The sequence below is a fragment of the Nicotiana tabacum genome, chromosome 12, assembly GCF_000715075.1.
Source record: "Nicotiana tabacum cultivar K326 chromosome 12, ASM71507v2, whole genome shotgun sequence".
In the NCBI taxonomy this organism is placed as follows: Eukaryota; Viridiplantae; Streptophyta; class Magnoliopsida; order Solanales; family Solanaceae; genus Nicotiana; species Nicotiana tabacum.
Genome location: NC_134091.1, coordinates 15,670,492 through 15,686,780, shown reverse-complemented (window position 1 = coordinate 15,686,780; position 16,289 = coordinate 15,670,492). Strand labels below are relative to the sequence as shown.

Genomic DNA, 16,289 nt, shown 5'->3' with positions numbered 1-16,289 from the left:
ATGTAATCTTTGATGAATTACACCACCTATGTGGGAAAGATTCACATGATAAGATTGATCAAGACGGAGAGCAGTCGAAGGTTCCTGGATAAGTCATTTATATGGCAAATGGAAAGGCGGAATTGATGAGCCAAGTCAAGGAATCCAATGAAGAAAATACAACAGAACCTTCAACTGATGCAGAAGAACCTGGTTCCTCCATCACAACAACTGAAGCAGAGGACAAAGTTGTTGATGCCGTGCAAGGAACTCCTGATGCTAAACAGGGAAGTGGTACTCACCCACCCATATATGCCAACAACGAATCCCATTTTGAGGAACCCGGATCTTCACACAATGAGATTCAGGTGTCTAACTGGAAGCAGTAAAGTTCACATCCTCTCCAAAATGTGATCACTCCTCTTGATTTAGGAATTCAAAATAGATCAAAGACAAGAAACTCGTTTGCCTTCTCAGCGTTCCTCTCTCAAATTAAGCCAAAAAATATCAATAAGGCATTGAAAGATGTTGACTGGATTACTTCTATGCAAGATGAACTTCATTAATTTGAGAGGAACTGTGTATGGCACCAGGTTCCTCGACCCCTAGACAGAACGATTATAGGAGCCGGGTGGGTGTTCAGAAACAAGCTTGATGAATTTGGTAATACAACAAGGAACAAGGCCAGGTTAGTAGTTAAAGGCTATAATCAAGAATAAGGGATCGACTATGATGAGACTTTTGTCCCAGTTGCTCAAATGGAAGCTATCAGAATCCTCATTGCCTTTGCATCTCATATGGAATTCAAATTGTTCCAAATGGATGTCAAAAGTGCATTTCTGAATGGATATTTAAAGAAGGAAGTTTTTGTCAAACAACCACCTGGTTTTGAGTTTCATGATCATCCTAAACATGTGTTCAAACTTGACAAGGTATTATATGGTCTGAAATAGGCCCCTCGTGCATGGTATGAAATATTATCCAAATTTCTTCTTGAAAATGGCTTTACAAGAGGAAAAATTGACAACGCCCTATTTTTTGAAGAAATAGGGGAGGAACATGCTCATTGTGCACGTTTATGTTGACGACATCATCTTTGGTGCAACAAATGATTCCTTATGTGAGGAGTTTGCAAAGCTTATAGGAAGCGAGTTTGAAATGAGCATGATGGGAACGATGATAAGTCAGCAGAAGTACATTAAAGAGCTCCTGAAGAGATTTGAGATGGAAAGTTTAAATACCATTGACACTCCTATTGCCACTGCCACTCGTTTGGACATGGATGAATCTGGTTCTCCTGTGAACGAAACCATGTACAGAGGCATCATTGGTTCACTCTTGTATCTCATAGCTAGCAGACCTGACATTGTATTATGTATGGGATTATGTGCTAGATTTCAATCCAGTCCAAAGGAATCTCATCTGAAAGCTGCCAAGAGGATTCTAAGGTATCTCAAAGGAACGCAGGACCTAGTTCTCTACTATCCTTCAGGAGATAACCTTGGACCTAATTGGATATGTTAATGCTGATTATGTTGGTTATCTGGTAGATAGAAAGAGTACGTATGGCATGACTCACTTTCTAGGGTCATGCTTAATCTCATGGGGTACAAAGAAACAAAACTCTATGGCTCTTTCAACTACAGAAGCTGAATAAGTGGCAGTTGCCTCTTGTTGTGCTCAACTTCTGTGGATCAAGCAACAATTGGAGGACTTTGGTGTGTTTTCGGATTGTGTGCCACTACTGTGTGATAACACAAGTGCTCTCAACATGGCAAAAAATCTAGTTCAGCATAAACGAACAAAGCACATTGATGAGCGATATTATTTTCTCAGGGATAATATTGAAAAAGGCCTCATCTGCATGAAGTTTTGCAAAATAGAGGACCAGGTAGCAGATATCTTCACCAAATCTTTGAGAAGAGAGCACTTTGAAAGGAATCGACTGGCTTTGGGGCTGATAATTTCAAATTGAGTACCATGTCCCTTAATGATTGGCTATGAAAGAATGAACAGGTAAATATGCTAAAAAGTGTTTTCTGACAAATTCTAACTCATCTATATACCATTACAAGTAAACGCGCGTGGAAATTACAGAGTGCACAAGCAACCAATAACTTTGCATCTGAGTAAAAAGATGAAGCTCTCATTTACAAAACTCAGTCAGGGAATGCACACTTTAAATGGCTACAAAAGTGCCACGTCATTAAATGTTTCTCTCTCTCTCTCTCTCTCTCTCTCTCTCTCTCTCTCTCTCTCTCTCTCTCTCTCTCTCTCTCTCTCTCTCTCATCTGCTTAAAACCAAACGTCACACTCATTGGTAACCGACCCATCTACCCAATACGTTACACTCGTTTGCAACCGGTCCCTCACTCCCTATAAATAACCCCAAAAGGTGTCTCTTTCCCAACTATCCACATCAAAGACACAAAATTCTCTTCTCTTTCAAAAGCAAACCCTCTCTTTCTCGTGTATCCACTTCCAAACTCTATTATGTCTCAGAATTCAGAGCTTTCCAGCACTACCAGTGTCATCCCCCTTGTGTCTTCATCTCACAAAGCACAGGAATATGTGTCTGAGTCTCAACCATCACCTAGTCAAAACCCCACACTGGACCAATAACCACCTACTGGCTCTTCTCCAACCCAATCGAGTTCTGGTTCTCATCGCAGTCGTAAAACTCAGAACCCCAAGAGATTTATTGCTCCAATCTCTCCTTCTGCCTCGCCAGAAAAAAATGGTAGATGACGAAATAATAGACGGAGATGAGGAACAAGAGGTATCCAGTCAGAAGGTTGGGGAAACCTCTGATACTCATCAAGATGTGGTCGGTAGTGGTGAAGTCTCAGCAGTGCCCACTCCAAGCTTTGATCTAAATATAGCCACTCCAACAGGTAATATTCCTACCGCATTTTCTGATACTATTTTGGGGGTGAATGGGAGAGAAGCCATTGAGAACGTGTTACTGATTTCTACTGAGGGAGGTTTAGTTGGAGGATATGAGTGTGATGATGAGACCATTGGGTCTCAGAGAGGAGGTAAAAGCCACAAAGTTGAAGGTGGGGAACTAGTGGTTGAAGGTGGGGAATTAGTGCCTTTGCTTGGCACCAGTCAGTACTACTGAGGAAAAAACAGAGAGACCTGATCCCTCTGCCCAAGAAGAGCACTATGTTCCCACTTGGGATGAAACATCTTGCTCCTCAAAAGAGCTCCCGGCCAGTACTGATCCTGCTCATTCTCTTCACTTCAATGCTGAGTCGTTGAACTATGTCATTCCTAAGATGAGATCTTTATCCGAAGAGGAAAATGAAAATAGTGAGGAAGACTATGACAATGTGACGGTGGCAAGCTTCATTGCTCCCAGAAGTGGTAGGGCAATTCCCAAAAATCCCATTCTCAAAAGACCCACCATCAGGCAGCAAAAGAAAGAAGCTTATGAGTCTGTTCTGAAGAAAAACAAAGAGAAAAAGAGAAGAAGAAGAAGGTTGGTGAAAGGGGGAAAACTCGTCAATGAGGAGGATGTGCCTCCAGCACATGTTGTTCATGTTGATGATGAAGAGGTGAATGAGGAACCTTCTTCCTTAATTCTTAAATCTTCTAAGAAACCAGTGATTCCAGGGCCCAAGAGAGGGCCATATGTGAAAGTTGTAGAGGAGAAAAGTGTTGAGGGAGAGAAGTCTAGTGAAAAATGTTCTGAGAAGTCTGAAAAGAAGGAGGAAACTATGAGGAAGTCTATGAAGAGGAAGGCTAGTGACAACGAGGAACCTGGTTCCTCCAAGAAGGCAAAAGTGAATGTGCCAAAGGGTGGAGGCAGAGAAAACCTTAGGAAGCAGAGGGTGCTATGGGGCGGAACCTTCGCACCTAACATTTTTGACATGGCAGGGATGCGACAACTATTTGACATTTGTGAGTTTCAAAAGTGGACACACTTGTTCACCAATGAGATCCCCAAGGTGTATGATGAAGAGGTGTGTAGCTTCTACGTAGATATGTTTACAATGAAAGATGATAACATTTGCTTGAAGGTCAATGGCGTAGATTCTGTGATTGACGAGGTTGTTCTATATTTTGGGAGTGCCTATTGAAGGGATCTCATCCATTGAGGGGACATGTTCTCCTAACTTCAGAAGTTCCATTCTGAAGGATGATAGTGTGCAGCAGGGGGAACGGGTGCACAAGAAGGCCCTCCTTCCAGTGTATCAACTTCTGTTTGATATGGTGAATAAGGTCTTGCTTCCACGTGTAGAAAGATGTTCTATCACTTCAAAAGTAGACACGTTCCTCATAGAAGCACTGTATGCCTACCCCACCATCAATCTGTCTGGTCTTATGATTGAGCATATGAAGAAAGTGAAAAACTTCAAGGACGACAATCATAGTTTGCCTTATGGGTTCTTGCTCACTAAAGTATTTAACTTCTTCAAAGTTTCTTTAGGAAGAGCAACAGTGGGAACTCGCAAGCAAACTTTCTTAAAGACAACCTTAGAGGAATGTGAGTGTATTGACAAGAAAGGGGGTGTTGGCAGCAATTCCATTATCTCGCAATTGATTGATGCTCAGAATGCTGCCAATGAGGAGATAAAGAGGTTGAAGGCACAGAATGCCATTCTTGAATGGCAGCTTAGTTAGGCCAAGAAGGCTCATGGTTCCAGCAGTGCACAAGGCACAAAGGTTGCTCGCCTGACCAAAGAAAATGCAGATCTCAGGAAACAGGTCGAGGACCTAAAAGAGAGGCTGATTAACGAACAAGTTTCTGCAAATGCTCGAATGGACATCCTTCTCAGAACCCTTGCCTCCCCCTTCTAGTGGCCCTTAAGCAGTTCCCTTCCCTGTGTCAAGTTGAATGATGTTTGTCCTACCTTAGTTTCTTTTTGTTGTTTCTATGACTGGTACTTTAAGCTGTTGTTTTGTCGATATTTTGTAACAATGATGCTACTATCTCTGCTTTCTTCTCCTAAAATTAATGAGCATATCATCTTTTACTATGCATGTTATACTCTTGTGCTCTATTTTTATCCAAGTTGTGTGCACACATGTGGCCTGAGTTAACTTTGCTAGACTTCTTTTTGCGTTTACTTGTGTCTAATCTTTTTATGATGCCAAAAGGGGGAAGAAAAATTGAGAAGGGGGAAACATGTCCTTAGGTTCTCAGGGGGAACAAGTCTTTTTGCAGAAAACTCTGGTTCTCAGGGGGAACCGTAATTATAGGTTTGTCATCATAAAAATGGAGAAATTGTTAAGTTACGTGCCTTTGTATATTTTGATGATCTAACAAATTTCTTACAAGAACCAGATTAGAAACCTGTTACACATCCTTAAAGTGCTCAAGAATAATAAGTCTCAAGTCTGGCGCAAGTCCCAACAACTTGGGTCAAAGAAACGAGAGACGGAACAAATGCTCATCAGTTCCTCTAATGCCAGTACAAGTCAACTCTCTACAGTTATAAAGTCGTTGCATTATTTTCTGCACATGCAACAGTGCATCAGTCGCTTCCTTGAGCATGCCTTGTACCGGATATTTGCATACATCATCCTATTGACCTCACTTGTATATTACCAATATGAGGCAAGGAAAATCAATACACTTGCACAACCCTAAACAATCAATTCTCTCTCAAGTGTGTTGAAAACTTCAAGTCATTGAAGAACAAAGCAACAACAGAACCAAGGACCAGATCCCAGTATCAAGTCTATCATATGCCCTTAGTATTGTTGTGTCTTTGTTAGTGTCATTTATTTGTAAATCCTACCGAGCTTACTTAGAAGCATTTCTATAGGAGATCTTTTGTAAAATCATAAACCTTGTATTTGTGTTTTGGCTAGAGTTAGTCAAAGTGTGTGCTTTGTAATAGAGTTATAACAAAGAGGCTTGTAATAGACTTGTTACAAGTAGTTGAGGGATTAAGAGGTTAATTCATAGATTATAATATATTGTAATCTGAAAGTTGCTTAGTTAGTAAAGTTTAAATCCTACGAAGCTAAGTCGTGGTTTTTAATCCCGTGAGCTGGGAGTTTTTCACGTAAAACTTTGATGTGTCTTTTACTTACTGTTGTGTGTGTGAGTTCCGTGGAAACTGATAGAGAACCAGGTTCTCTATACAGTTTGGTGGACCCTAAGTTTACCTCATCAATTTAGTCGGATTTCAATATAGGCACACCGAGAAATTTTATCGGTGCTAATCCTCAATCTCATCTTGGGATGTTATTCAAAGGTGCTGAATCGTGCATCTAGAGTCTAGCCTAACAAACTCAATCTTTCTCATAAATCACAACTTACATATTTGTATCATGTATCCACAGACGGGTTTAAAATTGATTCTAAAAGAACCTATTTCACCGAGCAGTGCTAATTTCTCCCTTTTTAGAATGGCTCTAAGGGCTACATTTACGTTAAGTCTGATCGATAGTAGCAGCATTACTTCTTGAAATCTAATAGTAATTGTCTCTTGGGCAGAATTCCTGCTACAAATTGAGTTTCATTCCACAACCAAAAAGACTCCATTTGAATTTATTTATGGAAAAGAACCACCTTCCTTAATTTCATATATTTTAGGCACGACGAAACTAGAGTCTAATGAAATAACAATTGCTAGGTCTCGATCTTATTTTCAATGATACAAGGGAAAAGATTGCAGCAGCACACAATCACATGAAGAAGATTTATGATTCTAAGCATAGAGAACCAGAGTTTTCTGTTGGTGAAGTTCTTAACACACACACCTCAAGATGTAAATACAATAGATAATACATGCAAGTTATTCTGTATAAAACTTAAGAACAAGCTTAAGAAACTAGCTACTAGAATTGGATATTGAAAATTATAAAATTGAAAATGTCGATTGTGTAGATTTGTATGTTGAATTTATAGCATACTTCATTAAATCAACTAAAGTATGTACAAATCATCACGAGCAGTGGCCGGATCTAAACATAAGCTATGGGTTCTCAAATAGCGGGGTTAGAGATCAAAGTACGGATTAGGTGGAACTCAATAATGTTAGCGCAAACTTTATATTTATCTTAAAAATTATTTAATTTATGTACAAATAATTAATGTAATACTAATAATTTAAAATGACTAAAATTCTTCAAAGCCTAGCTCCACTTTGGTATCTATGTGACTGTTCCATTACATGTTATTTAGGACCATTTATTTAATTTGACCAAAATAATAGTAAGATTAATTATTTATCTACACATTCACCATTAATGTCCATTTGAACTTTGAAGTCAATCGGATTAGAGTATTAGACTATGGTTTGACAATTGACAATACTTACCTGTCAACCAACCAGTTCAAGATTCCGCATATTACCTCTAAAATTCCCTCTCTTTCTTCACTATTCTTCTTGTTCCTCCAAAGTCCAAATTCATAATCCACCCCTTTCTTCCTCCATTTTCGCCTTTGCAACTAATCCGAATAATCCAAAAATTTATTACTATCTTCTTCTTATTAGTTAAACACATCAATTTCTTTTGGAACAAGTTAACTGAATTATGCTTCGCCTTCTTTGTAGAACGAGCCGCCGGTGTTGTACCCGTTTACCTCGCCGTCGCTCCCTCTCTTCATCTTCAAATCGTAATCCCGAGGATTCCGTCGATATCCTTAACAATATAAAAAATCCCCATCTTGTCCCTTCTCCTACGTACCCCCCAATCCTACAATCCGACCAACCCTCAACTCTGCCTCGTTACTCTCTATTTGCTCTATCGGCGACGCTTTTATCCGCCATTGTTGCTTCCTGCGCTGTAATTTTAACACGAGATGATGAAATTGAGAACGTGCTGGAAAAATCGAACGAGTCGTTGATGAGGATTGTAAATAGGATGAAGAAGACAGGGGCAGCAGCTTCCGTGCTATGGAAGTCGTTGAGGTCGGTTATGTCTTCAGCGAATCACGAGGTTCGGGTCGGGTTTGAGATTAGGGTTGCGGCGTTGTTAGCTGACATTGCCGCCGCCAGCGAGAGTCGGAGGGCGGCGCTCATTGCCGCTGGCGGTGGCGCGGTGATTGATTGGCTTCTGGAGACGGTGGGGATCTCAGGGGAAAATTGTGGGACTCAGGCTGAGTCAGCTAGGGCTTTGGCTTACTTGATTGCTGATCCTAATGTGTGTGAGGATGTTCTCGCGAGGCCTCATGCTGTTCCCTATCTTCTTAGGTTTATTTTCTCTGCTCAGCCTCGACAATCAAAAAAGGTGAGGCCTTTTTCCATTAAATTTTTAAATAAATTACTGTATGGAAGAAATTGAATAAAATAGTTAAAATTTAGTGAAATGTTTAACTTCAGGACTTAATCGTGCCTCAAGCAAGCCCTTGAAGATACTCGAAAATTATGAATGGCATGAAATGACATTGATTAAGTTCTTTGTGACCAGGCTATTGAAAGTTATTAAATTGTTATATAATTTTTTATAATTTTGGAGAATTATTATTTTTTGTTTGACATGGAAATGTTGAATTTTTGTTCGAAGCAGAATACAAGACGTAGTTCATTCGATTATTCTGATTCTTTGAAAGGTAGGAGCATGCTGGTTGCAGCAATTATGGATATTGTCACGTCCCATTGTGAAAGTGCAGACAAGGTTTTGTTCAAGCCTACACTACTCAAAGATGCTGAGATGAGAGATATTGCCGCAGCGATTGAAGTGATCGAGGAAGGTGGTATGCACTGGGATGAGCCACATGAGGAGGATGATGATGGCGGAGAAGGGATGAAGGGTATTGGGATGAAGATTCTTGAAGGTACGACTGCTGTAGGACTTTCAAGAACTAATGCGCTTGTTGAGATGGGGCCTCCTAACACTAGCCAGACAGTCAGATATACGCCTAATAATCTCTTGTTTAACAAAATAAATGATAGTTCGTCAGCACGATCAAATTTGTCTTCTGCTGTGGTTCCTGGCCTTTGGGATGATTTGCATTCTGAACAAGTTGCTGTTCCTTTTGCTGCTTGGGCATTAGCAAATTGGGCAACGGCTTCGGAAGTTAATAGGTATCATATTCAAGAATTGGATCAAGAGGGGCATGCAGTCATGGCTGCTTTAGTGGCACCAGAGAGATCTGTGAAATGGCATGGAAGTCTGATAGTTAAATTGCTTCTAGAAGATGACAATCTGCCGCTAAGTACTTCTGTTTCTGATTGGACTTCTAGTCTTCTGTCTACTGTTTCGCATGCAAGTAAAACTCAGGACATCCCCCTAGCTCAGATGGCATTGTCTGCATTTTTGGTTTCTCTTGAGCGAAGCCCTTCGGCACAGGAGGTAGCAGTGGAAAAGGGTCTTCATTTGATGAGAGAGGCTGCTAAACAGACCACAAAGCATTCTTCGGTGCAAGAAGCATTGGCTAAGGCTTTGGAGTTGCTCTGTGCTAGGGAATGGCATATGTCACTGGAAGAAAGCCAGCATTGGTCTGGCGTTCTGCTCCCTTGGGTCTTTGGACAGCTATCCTCTGATGCAATACGGTCATCAGCAATAAGTATCCTTTCACGCATTCTTGAAGATTATGGACCATCCTCCATACCAATTTCTCAAGGATGGTTAACTATTATGCTAAGTGATGTTCTGGAATCCAAGAAAACAGCATTAAGCAAAGGAAATAACCAACCAAACAGTGATAAAGTGAAGGTTTGTCACACTATAATCTTTTTTTGTTTTGTTTTGGGATGGTGTGGAAGTAGTCTTTTTTATTTGTAAGTAGAAACATCTTGTGTCTCCTTGGTTTCTCTGTGGTTCATGAAGAATCTTAATTTTGCAGACCCAAGTTGATCAAGCAAATGTAGTTTCTGCCACACAAATTGCTAATCAATTGGCAGGAGCAGTTGTCAATTTAGTAGGAATGCAACTGGGAAGAGTTGCCAATGCTGATGATACACATCCCTTGGCAGATCTTCTCTCCCTGGAACCTTTTGCTGCGGCGCTAAAAAGTCTTAAGAAAGACAAACTGCCTAAGATCAATGCTGCAGATTCTGCAGTGGCCACGCTTAGAGGGATCAAAGCGCTGACAGAAATATGTGCCGAAGATACTCTTTGTCTGAACAAAATAGCTGATTTTGGAGTCCTCAATTTGCTTAGGCGCCTGTTACTGGATGATGATTATGAACAGCTTGCTGCAATAGAAGCATATGATGCGTCACGAGCATCGGAGGGACAGGAACGGGTGCCAACTGTTCCTGGCGAAGCTTCTACTACTGCGAATTCCAATGATGCATCCAGTCTACGTGTTCCACCTACAGGTCATATTAGGAAGCATGCAGCACGGTTGCTAACTGTACTTTCAGTTCTTCCAAAAGTCAAGAAAGGACTAGTTGGAGATAAAGAGTGGTGTGAATGGCTTGAAGAATGTGCCAGTGGAAGGATTCCTGGTTGCAATGACCCTAAAATTCGAAGTTATGCGAGGGCAACACTGTTGAACATATTCTGTGATGACCAAACTGGTGAAGATTCTGTAAATGGTGATGTACTTCATGGAAATCCTTCTAACAAAGAACATACTTGCCCTCGTTATGCTGATATGATCCTCCTGATAAATCCTGAATTACCGCACTGGAAATGTATGGAAAAGATAATGCCAAAATCATTGGATGGGTCGTCATCTTCAGGTACCACTGATTCTGCTGAGAGTGAGCATACAACAGATGAATATACCAGTAATGATATATCATCGACATCTGCAAGTGAATCTGAGAATATATCAGAGTCAGAAATACCTGCAGTTGATGTTGTCTTTATACATGGTTTGCGTGGGGGACCCTTCAAAACTTGGCGGTTGTCAGATGACAAGTCATCAACCAAATCTGGCCTGGTTGAGAAAATTGATGAAGAGGCTGGACGGGAAGGAACATTTTGGCCTGGTGAATGGCTGGCATCTGATTTCCCTCATGCCCGTCTGTTTAGTCTGAAATACAAGGTTGGTACATAATCTGTCTATCCTTTTAAAATCTTATCGAATATTCAATCATCTTTCTCCTCATGTGTAGCTTTTTTTTAATCTTAAAAAAGGTCTTGCAAATGATGAGGTCTAGCACTTCTTTAAATTAAAAATTATCTCATGTGTAGCCTTTTTTTTATTTTAAAAAAGGTCTTGCAAATGATGAGGTCTTGCATGAAAAAGGTTTACCTTGTCGTCTGACTTTAAACATGGAATTTTATGCAGACAAATCTAACCCAGTGGTCTGGAGCGAGCCTACCTCTTCAGGTTTGCATTTTTCTTAACTTCTGTCAAATTATCGTGTGTGTTTGAGGTTGGTCATAGTATCATGCAAAGCACTGGACTGCCCTTTTCAATCGTTGGAGACTAGTTTATCTATCCTAAAGTTTTCAAGAAATGTCTATACATTGCCGCATATAGTTCATCCACTAATGAAGGGAAGGTGAGATTATTCAACTCCTCTACTACACCATTCTACACCAGAAAACGTTGGAAAAAATAGAAAGGATGTTGCACCCAAGGGTATGACCTAGCACTCGCTACAAGCTGATGGACCATGAGAAACTGAAATTCAAATCACAATAGAGGGAAAAAGGCTAGGTAGTTTTTCCTCATCCGTCTAAGCTTTAACGGTGAGAAGTTATCCTGTAGGTGGAAGGTAGCAGGTACACGGTGGATTAGTCGAGGTGTATGCAAGATGGCGTGGATGCCACCATTATAAGAATATGTCAACCATTATCCAAAAAAGGGAGCAAAGGAATGGTGATAGCATTGCAATATTGGAAGCAAACAAATTTGCCGAAGAATAATGAGAAAGAATACAGGATAGGGTAGAATTATATGAATTATAATAACACAAACTCAAGTATTTAATGTAACTTGCATCCTTGTTATCACTAACAATCATTCAACTCAAAGACAATAGTAGTAGAATCAAAGAAAGAATTAGATAAAGAATATATATACTATTTGAAATGGAATTAGATAAAGAATATTATTTGTCAATTTCAAATAAATATGCAAGAACCCACTAATTAATAATCCAATTAGGCTCAACACAAAGGAAGACATGTAATAGCAATCAAGAGAAAGAAAAGAAACATGATGGAGAAGAGATGAACTCATACAAAAAATCTTACCCTAAAAATTCAAGTTGAAGTTCAAGAAGATGAAGATGAGATCAATCCCAGCGCTTAGAAACTTTAAAATTAGGCTAAGCCTCTCAAAACTAAACTTCTCCAAAACTAAGATCCTAACTAATGGGATGATTACAGCTGTTAATAGTTAGAACAGGTTTCTTCATCTTGAAGAGTTCTATTGTGCAGAACCCGGGCATGTTTTGTTGCTCTTGGTCCTTTAATCTGTTGTGCATTTCCTTATAAAAATAACTTGGTGTGCATGCAATTCAGTGGCATCAGATGTATTATTCATTTCATTGTTTTAAACCCTCAGGAAGTAAGTGCCATGCTGTTGGAGAAGCTTGTTGCTGCAGGCATTGGCGATCGACCAGTTGTATTCATTTCCCATAGGTTGGTCCTAATCAAACCGCATATTCTCTGCTGTTAGATTACTTGGAGCTTGTGATTATCTGGTCCACTAATTGGAGCTCCCTTCGTTATACCTTCCATTCTTGGGCGGTTCTAAAATTAACCACTTCCTATTGGGGGAAGTCTTAGTTCATGTTATGTAGCATCCTCTGTTGCTCTTTTCAAGAAACCTTTTTTGTATCCTGCACCTAGGATTGCAAAAATTATTTTGTTTGGCGCTGCACATTTTCGCTCTAGCTCATATGACACATTGTTAACTATTATCATAGTAATGGTGTCATAACTATTTTATCTTCCTGTTAGTAATGGCACCAGAACCCTTTTGCATCAGTTCTTAAATTTATTTTAAGCATCTATTCAAGCTGATACCCCATAGCTACACATGCTTACTGACACGAAACCACACTTTTGGTTGCAATTTGGCAGCATGGGCGGCCTGGTTGTCAAGCAGATGTTGTATCAAGCAAAAGCAGAAAAGAAGGATGACCTTGTCAAGAATACAATTGGAGTCGTATGTGTGCTGCTTCCTATCAGATGATGAATTACAAGACATTTGACCTATTTTTATACTTTTTAAATTCGGTTATTCATTAGTTTTCTTAAAAATGATTGGGTCAGGTATTCTACAGCTGTCCTCATTTTGGCAGCAAACTTGCAGACATGCCTTGGAGAATGGGTCTTGTTTTCCGCCCTGCACCCTCTGTTAGTAAAAATTTCCTGCTCCCTTTATTTACCTTGTTATCTTATTTCTCTTTTCTACTTATGTTTTTTCCCAAGAGTACTTCAGTTTCTTATTTAGAAATATGCACATGAGATTTGAGATTTTTGTTGCGGGTGAACTTGGATTGTGAAATTTGATAAATACTACTTCCTGCCATTGCTAGATTGGGGAGCTGAGAAGTGGATCTCCAAGATTGGTTGAGCTAAATGATTTTATGCGGCAGCTTCACAAAAAAGGGATGCTTGAGGTCCTCAGTTTCTGTGAGGTAATGTTTTTCCACCCTTGAGTTCCCATTGAAAAAATTCACTTCTGTGGTTGCTGTTCTAAAAATTGACTGATGATCCTTTCGTAGACCAAGGTAACTCCAATTGTTGAAGGCTATGGAGGCTGGGCTTTTCGAATGGAAATTGTACCATTAGAGTCGGCATATCCCGGATTTGGAGAATTAGTTGTAAGTTGCTCAAATTGATGATTACCAGGCACCCATATTTGTTGCAATAGTTTGCAGTTATCATTTCGATTGCTTGCACTTTGTGGTTGAGCATATCATATCATATCATATCATATCAGTGGGCTGTTCTTTTTCTTCTTCTTTTGTAGACATTTTTTTTTATAATGCAGATCATATTAGTTAGAGCATTCTTCTCTCAATTATTGGGGCCTAACGATGTTTTTGGCAGTTTGATATAGAACTAAATATGTTAAAGGAAACATGGAACTTTCTGTCTCATCTTTCTTAGAGATAAGTTTACACACATAATATTGAAGTGGTTGTCACTTTATGTTATTCTGGAAGTAACTAAAATTTTAGTAGGTGAAAGGGAGTAGAGCTTTTCGAAATGGTTTTTACTGTAGGTAGCAAACATAAAACTTGGATCGTGCTTGATCAAAAAAGTAAACCTGAAATTTGGAGATTGGGAAGTTGATCCTGATCTCTGTGGCACCGTCGGATGCTTGTCCTTAATAGTGAAAATGGAGGGCAGGATTGTTCTAATGAGCCAGTCGTTTGAAAGCATGTATCCTCCAAGCTATCGCACAATTTTATTCATCTTGACTTATGGAGTTATGTTGACAATGTGATGTTCAGATTAACTATCATTGAACTTTATCTCTACCTGTGGAGTTTTTCATCTTTGCCCACATTTTGGTGCAGGTTTTGGAGTCAACTGATCATATTAATTCCTGCAAGCCTTTGAGCCGCAGCGATCCTTCTTATAAAGAGACACTAGAATTCTTGCATAAATTGAAAGCTCTTAGTAGATGAAGATAGCTGTACATAAACAAGAACCAAGCACAATGGAGTCTTGACATTCCTTTTTCCTCCATTCTTCACATGCAAATAGTGTAAGTAGTCCATATACTCGAGTAGGGACTGGAAGTAATTGGCGCTTAGATTAGTTAGGTAGAGCTCATATGGAAGTACCAAATTCATAGGTTAAGAGTTTACAGATTACTTGTACAGCGACAGTTTCTACTAGGCTGTACATTAGGGAGAGTAAACTACAGAATGCTAACCATCGATTTCTTTGCTAACAGATTGATCATTCTTGAGAGAATGTTGTAAACACTTTGTTCTGTAAATGTTGTATCATCCACTGTTGTATATACATTTACCAAAAGCTAAAAGATTACTATCCTTTTTTTTAAAGGTGTTTGACTGTTTGTTCCCCCCCCCCCTCTTTACGGGTACTTGTTTAATAAACTGTAAAGATTATTTCTCTTTTGTTTTTGATATTTTATTCTCCATTTTTCATCTTCAATGTTATTTCTTTGTTTTTGCTTTTTTCCAAAATGTGCAGATTTTGGCTCAACAATTACCAGAATTATGCTGAACGCACTTTTAGAAGGCGATTTAATGATAAAGCATAACGGACAGAATAGACTGAAGTCGATAATGATGCATGCCATAATTCGTTTATGCTGAAAGCAATCTATAAGTGTGTTTGTTGATTGCATTTTATAAATTGTACCTTTTTAAAGAGATTTAGAAGTTCCATTTATCGAATGCGATTATGGTTGCTAATAAATTCTTCCACATTCTTACTCTTCTAGATAAAAAGTCGACAAGTGTGTCTTAACTCCCCTGAATCTGATGGTAGTAATATTTATATAATCAATGATTATCAATTTCTTTTATAAAACGGTATTTTCACTTTTTTTTTTTAATAACTTAAATTTCAAATTCAAAACTATTTATTGCGTCAAATCTCAACCAAATCAAGTCCGTTGCCCCAGAGAAATTCGTTGATACATATGTTTATTTAATAGTGCTTTATCAGTTGAATCTTCTTAAATCTTTAGTAAATATGTAGCATGCTACATTAAAAAAATTACTTTGTATCGGAGGAATCTCTTTTTCTCTTTTGAGCAAGTCCTTTTTATTGGAGAACTATAAATAGAGTAAAATCTAAAAAGAAAGTAGACTAATAAGTCCAAACTGAGAATCAAGAAGGGGGAAAAACTGAGCAAACACAAGTGAAATAGAAGTGACAGTATTAGAAATGCTGACTTATAAATCGCATTAGTAGATTTGTGACTTGTAAATCTCATTAGTCTAACAGATTTGGAAAACGCCGTTTCATGAATATGACTTATAAATCGTATTAGTAAATGTTACTTATTAGTCTAGCAGATTTGGAAAACGCGTTCGCCAATGCCACTTATAAATCACATTTTACAAATGTGACCATATCACATTCAACTTATCGAATTAACAAGAATTGTTCTGTGGCTACTTTAATCGTCGGTCGGTACGGTACGATATTTAAATATTTTGGTTCGGTTTTTTCAGTATTCGGTTTCTTAAAATTCTATACCAATATCGTACCTAATTAAATTCGGTATGATTCGATTTTTTTCCTTTCGATTTCGGTTTATTCGATTCAATTTATTCGATTTGAATAATAACTAGTACGTAGAGTCATAGACTGTAATATTCTTAATTAAAGTACTCAAAAGTACAAAACTAAAAACCTTTGTTGACAAAACATTTATCCAAAAGCAAATATTAATCCCGAGAGAAAAAACTGTACATAAAGGATAAATTTAATCATTAGAAATGTATTGTTACTTTCTTATAGTTAATTGATGAATTTAGAAAATAAAGGAAAGTAAAATT

At 38.7% G+C, this 16,289-nt stretch overlaps 1 protein-coding gene across 2 annotated transcripts; it reads left to right on the top strand.

Moving 5' to 3' along the window:
- Positions 1-7,257: 7,257 nt before the first annotated feature.
- Positions 7,258-14,819, top strand: LOC107779561 (uncharacterized). Of its 2 annotated transcripts, none has more exons than XM_016600013.2 (10): positions 7,258-8,172; positions 8,452-9,600; positions 9,731-10,882; positions 11,129-11,170; positions 12,356-12,432; positions 12,877-12,961; positions 13,069-13,152; positions 13,335-13,436; positions 13,524-13,622; positions 14,325-14,819. In XM_016600013.2, the coding sequence occupies exons 1-10, from the start codon at positions 7,477-7,479 to the stop codon at positions 14,433-14,435; spliced, it is 3,597 nt and encodes a 1,198-aa protein (XP_016455499.1). In that variant the 5' UTR covers positions 7,258-7,476; the 3' UTR covers positions 14,436-14,819. The 2 variants fall into 2 exon arrangements, with proteins under 2 accessions (XP_016455499.1, XP_075082289.1); XM_075226188.1 differs by having other exon boundaries at positions 7,330-8,172; positions 8,495-9,600.
- Positions 14,820-16,289: the final 1,470 nt, after the last annotated feature.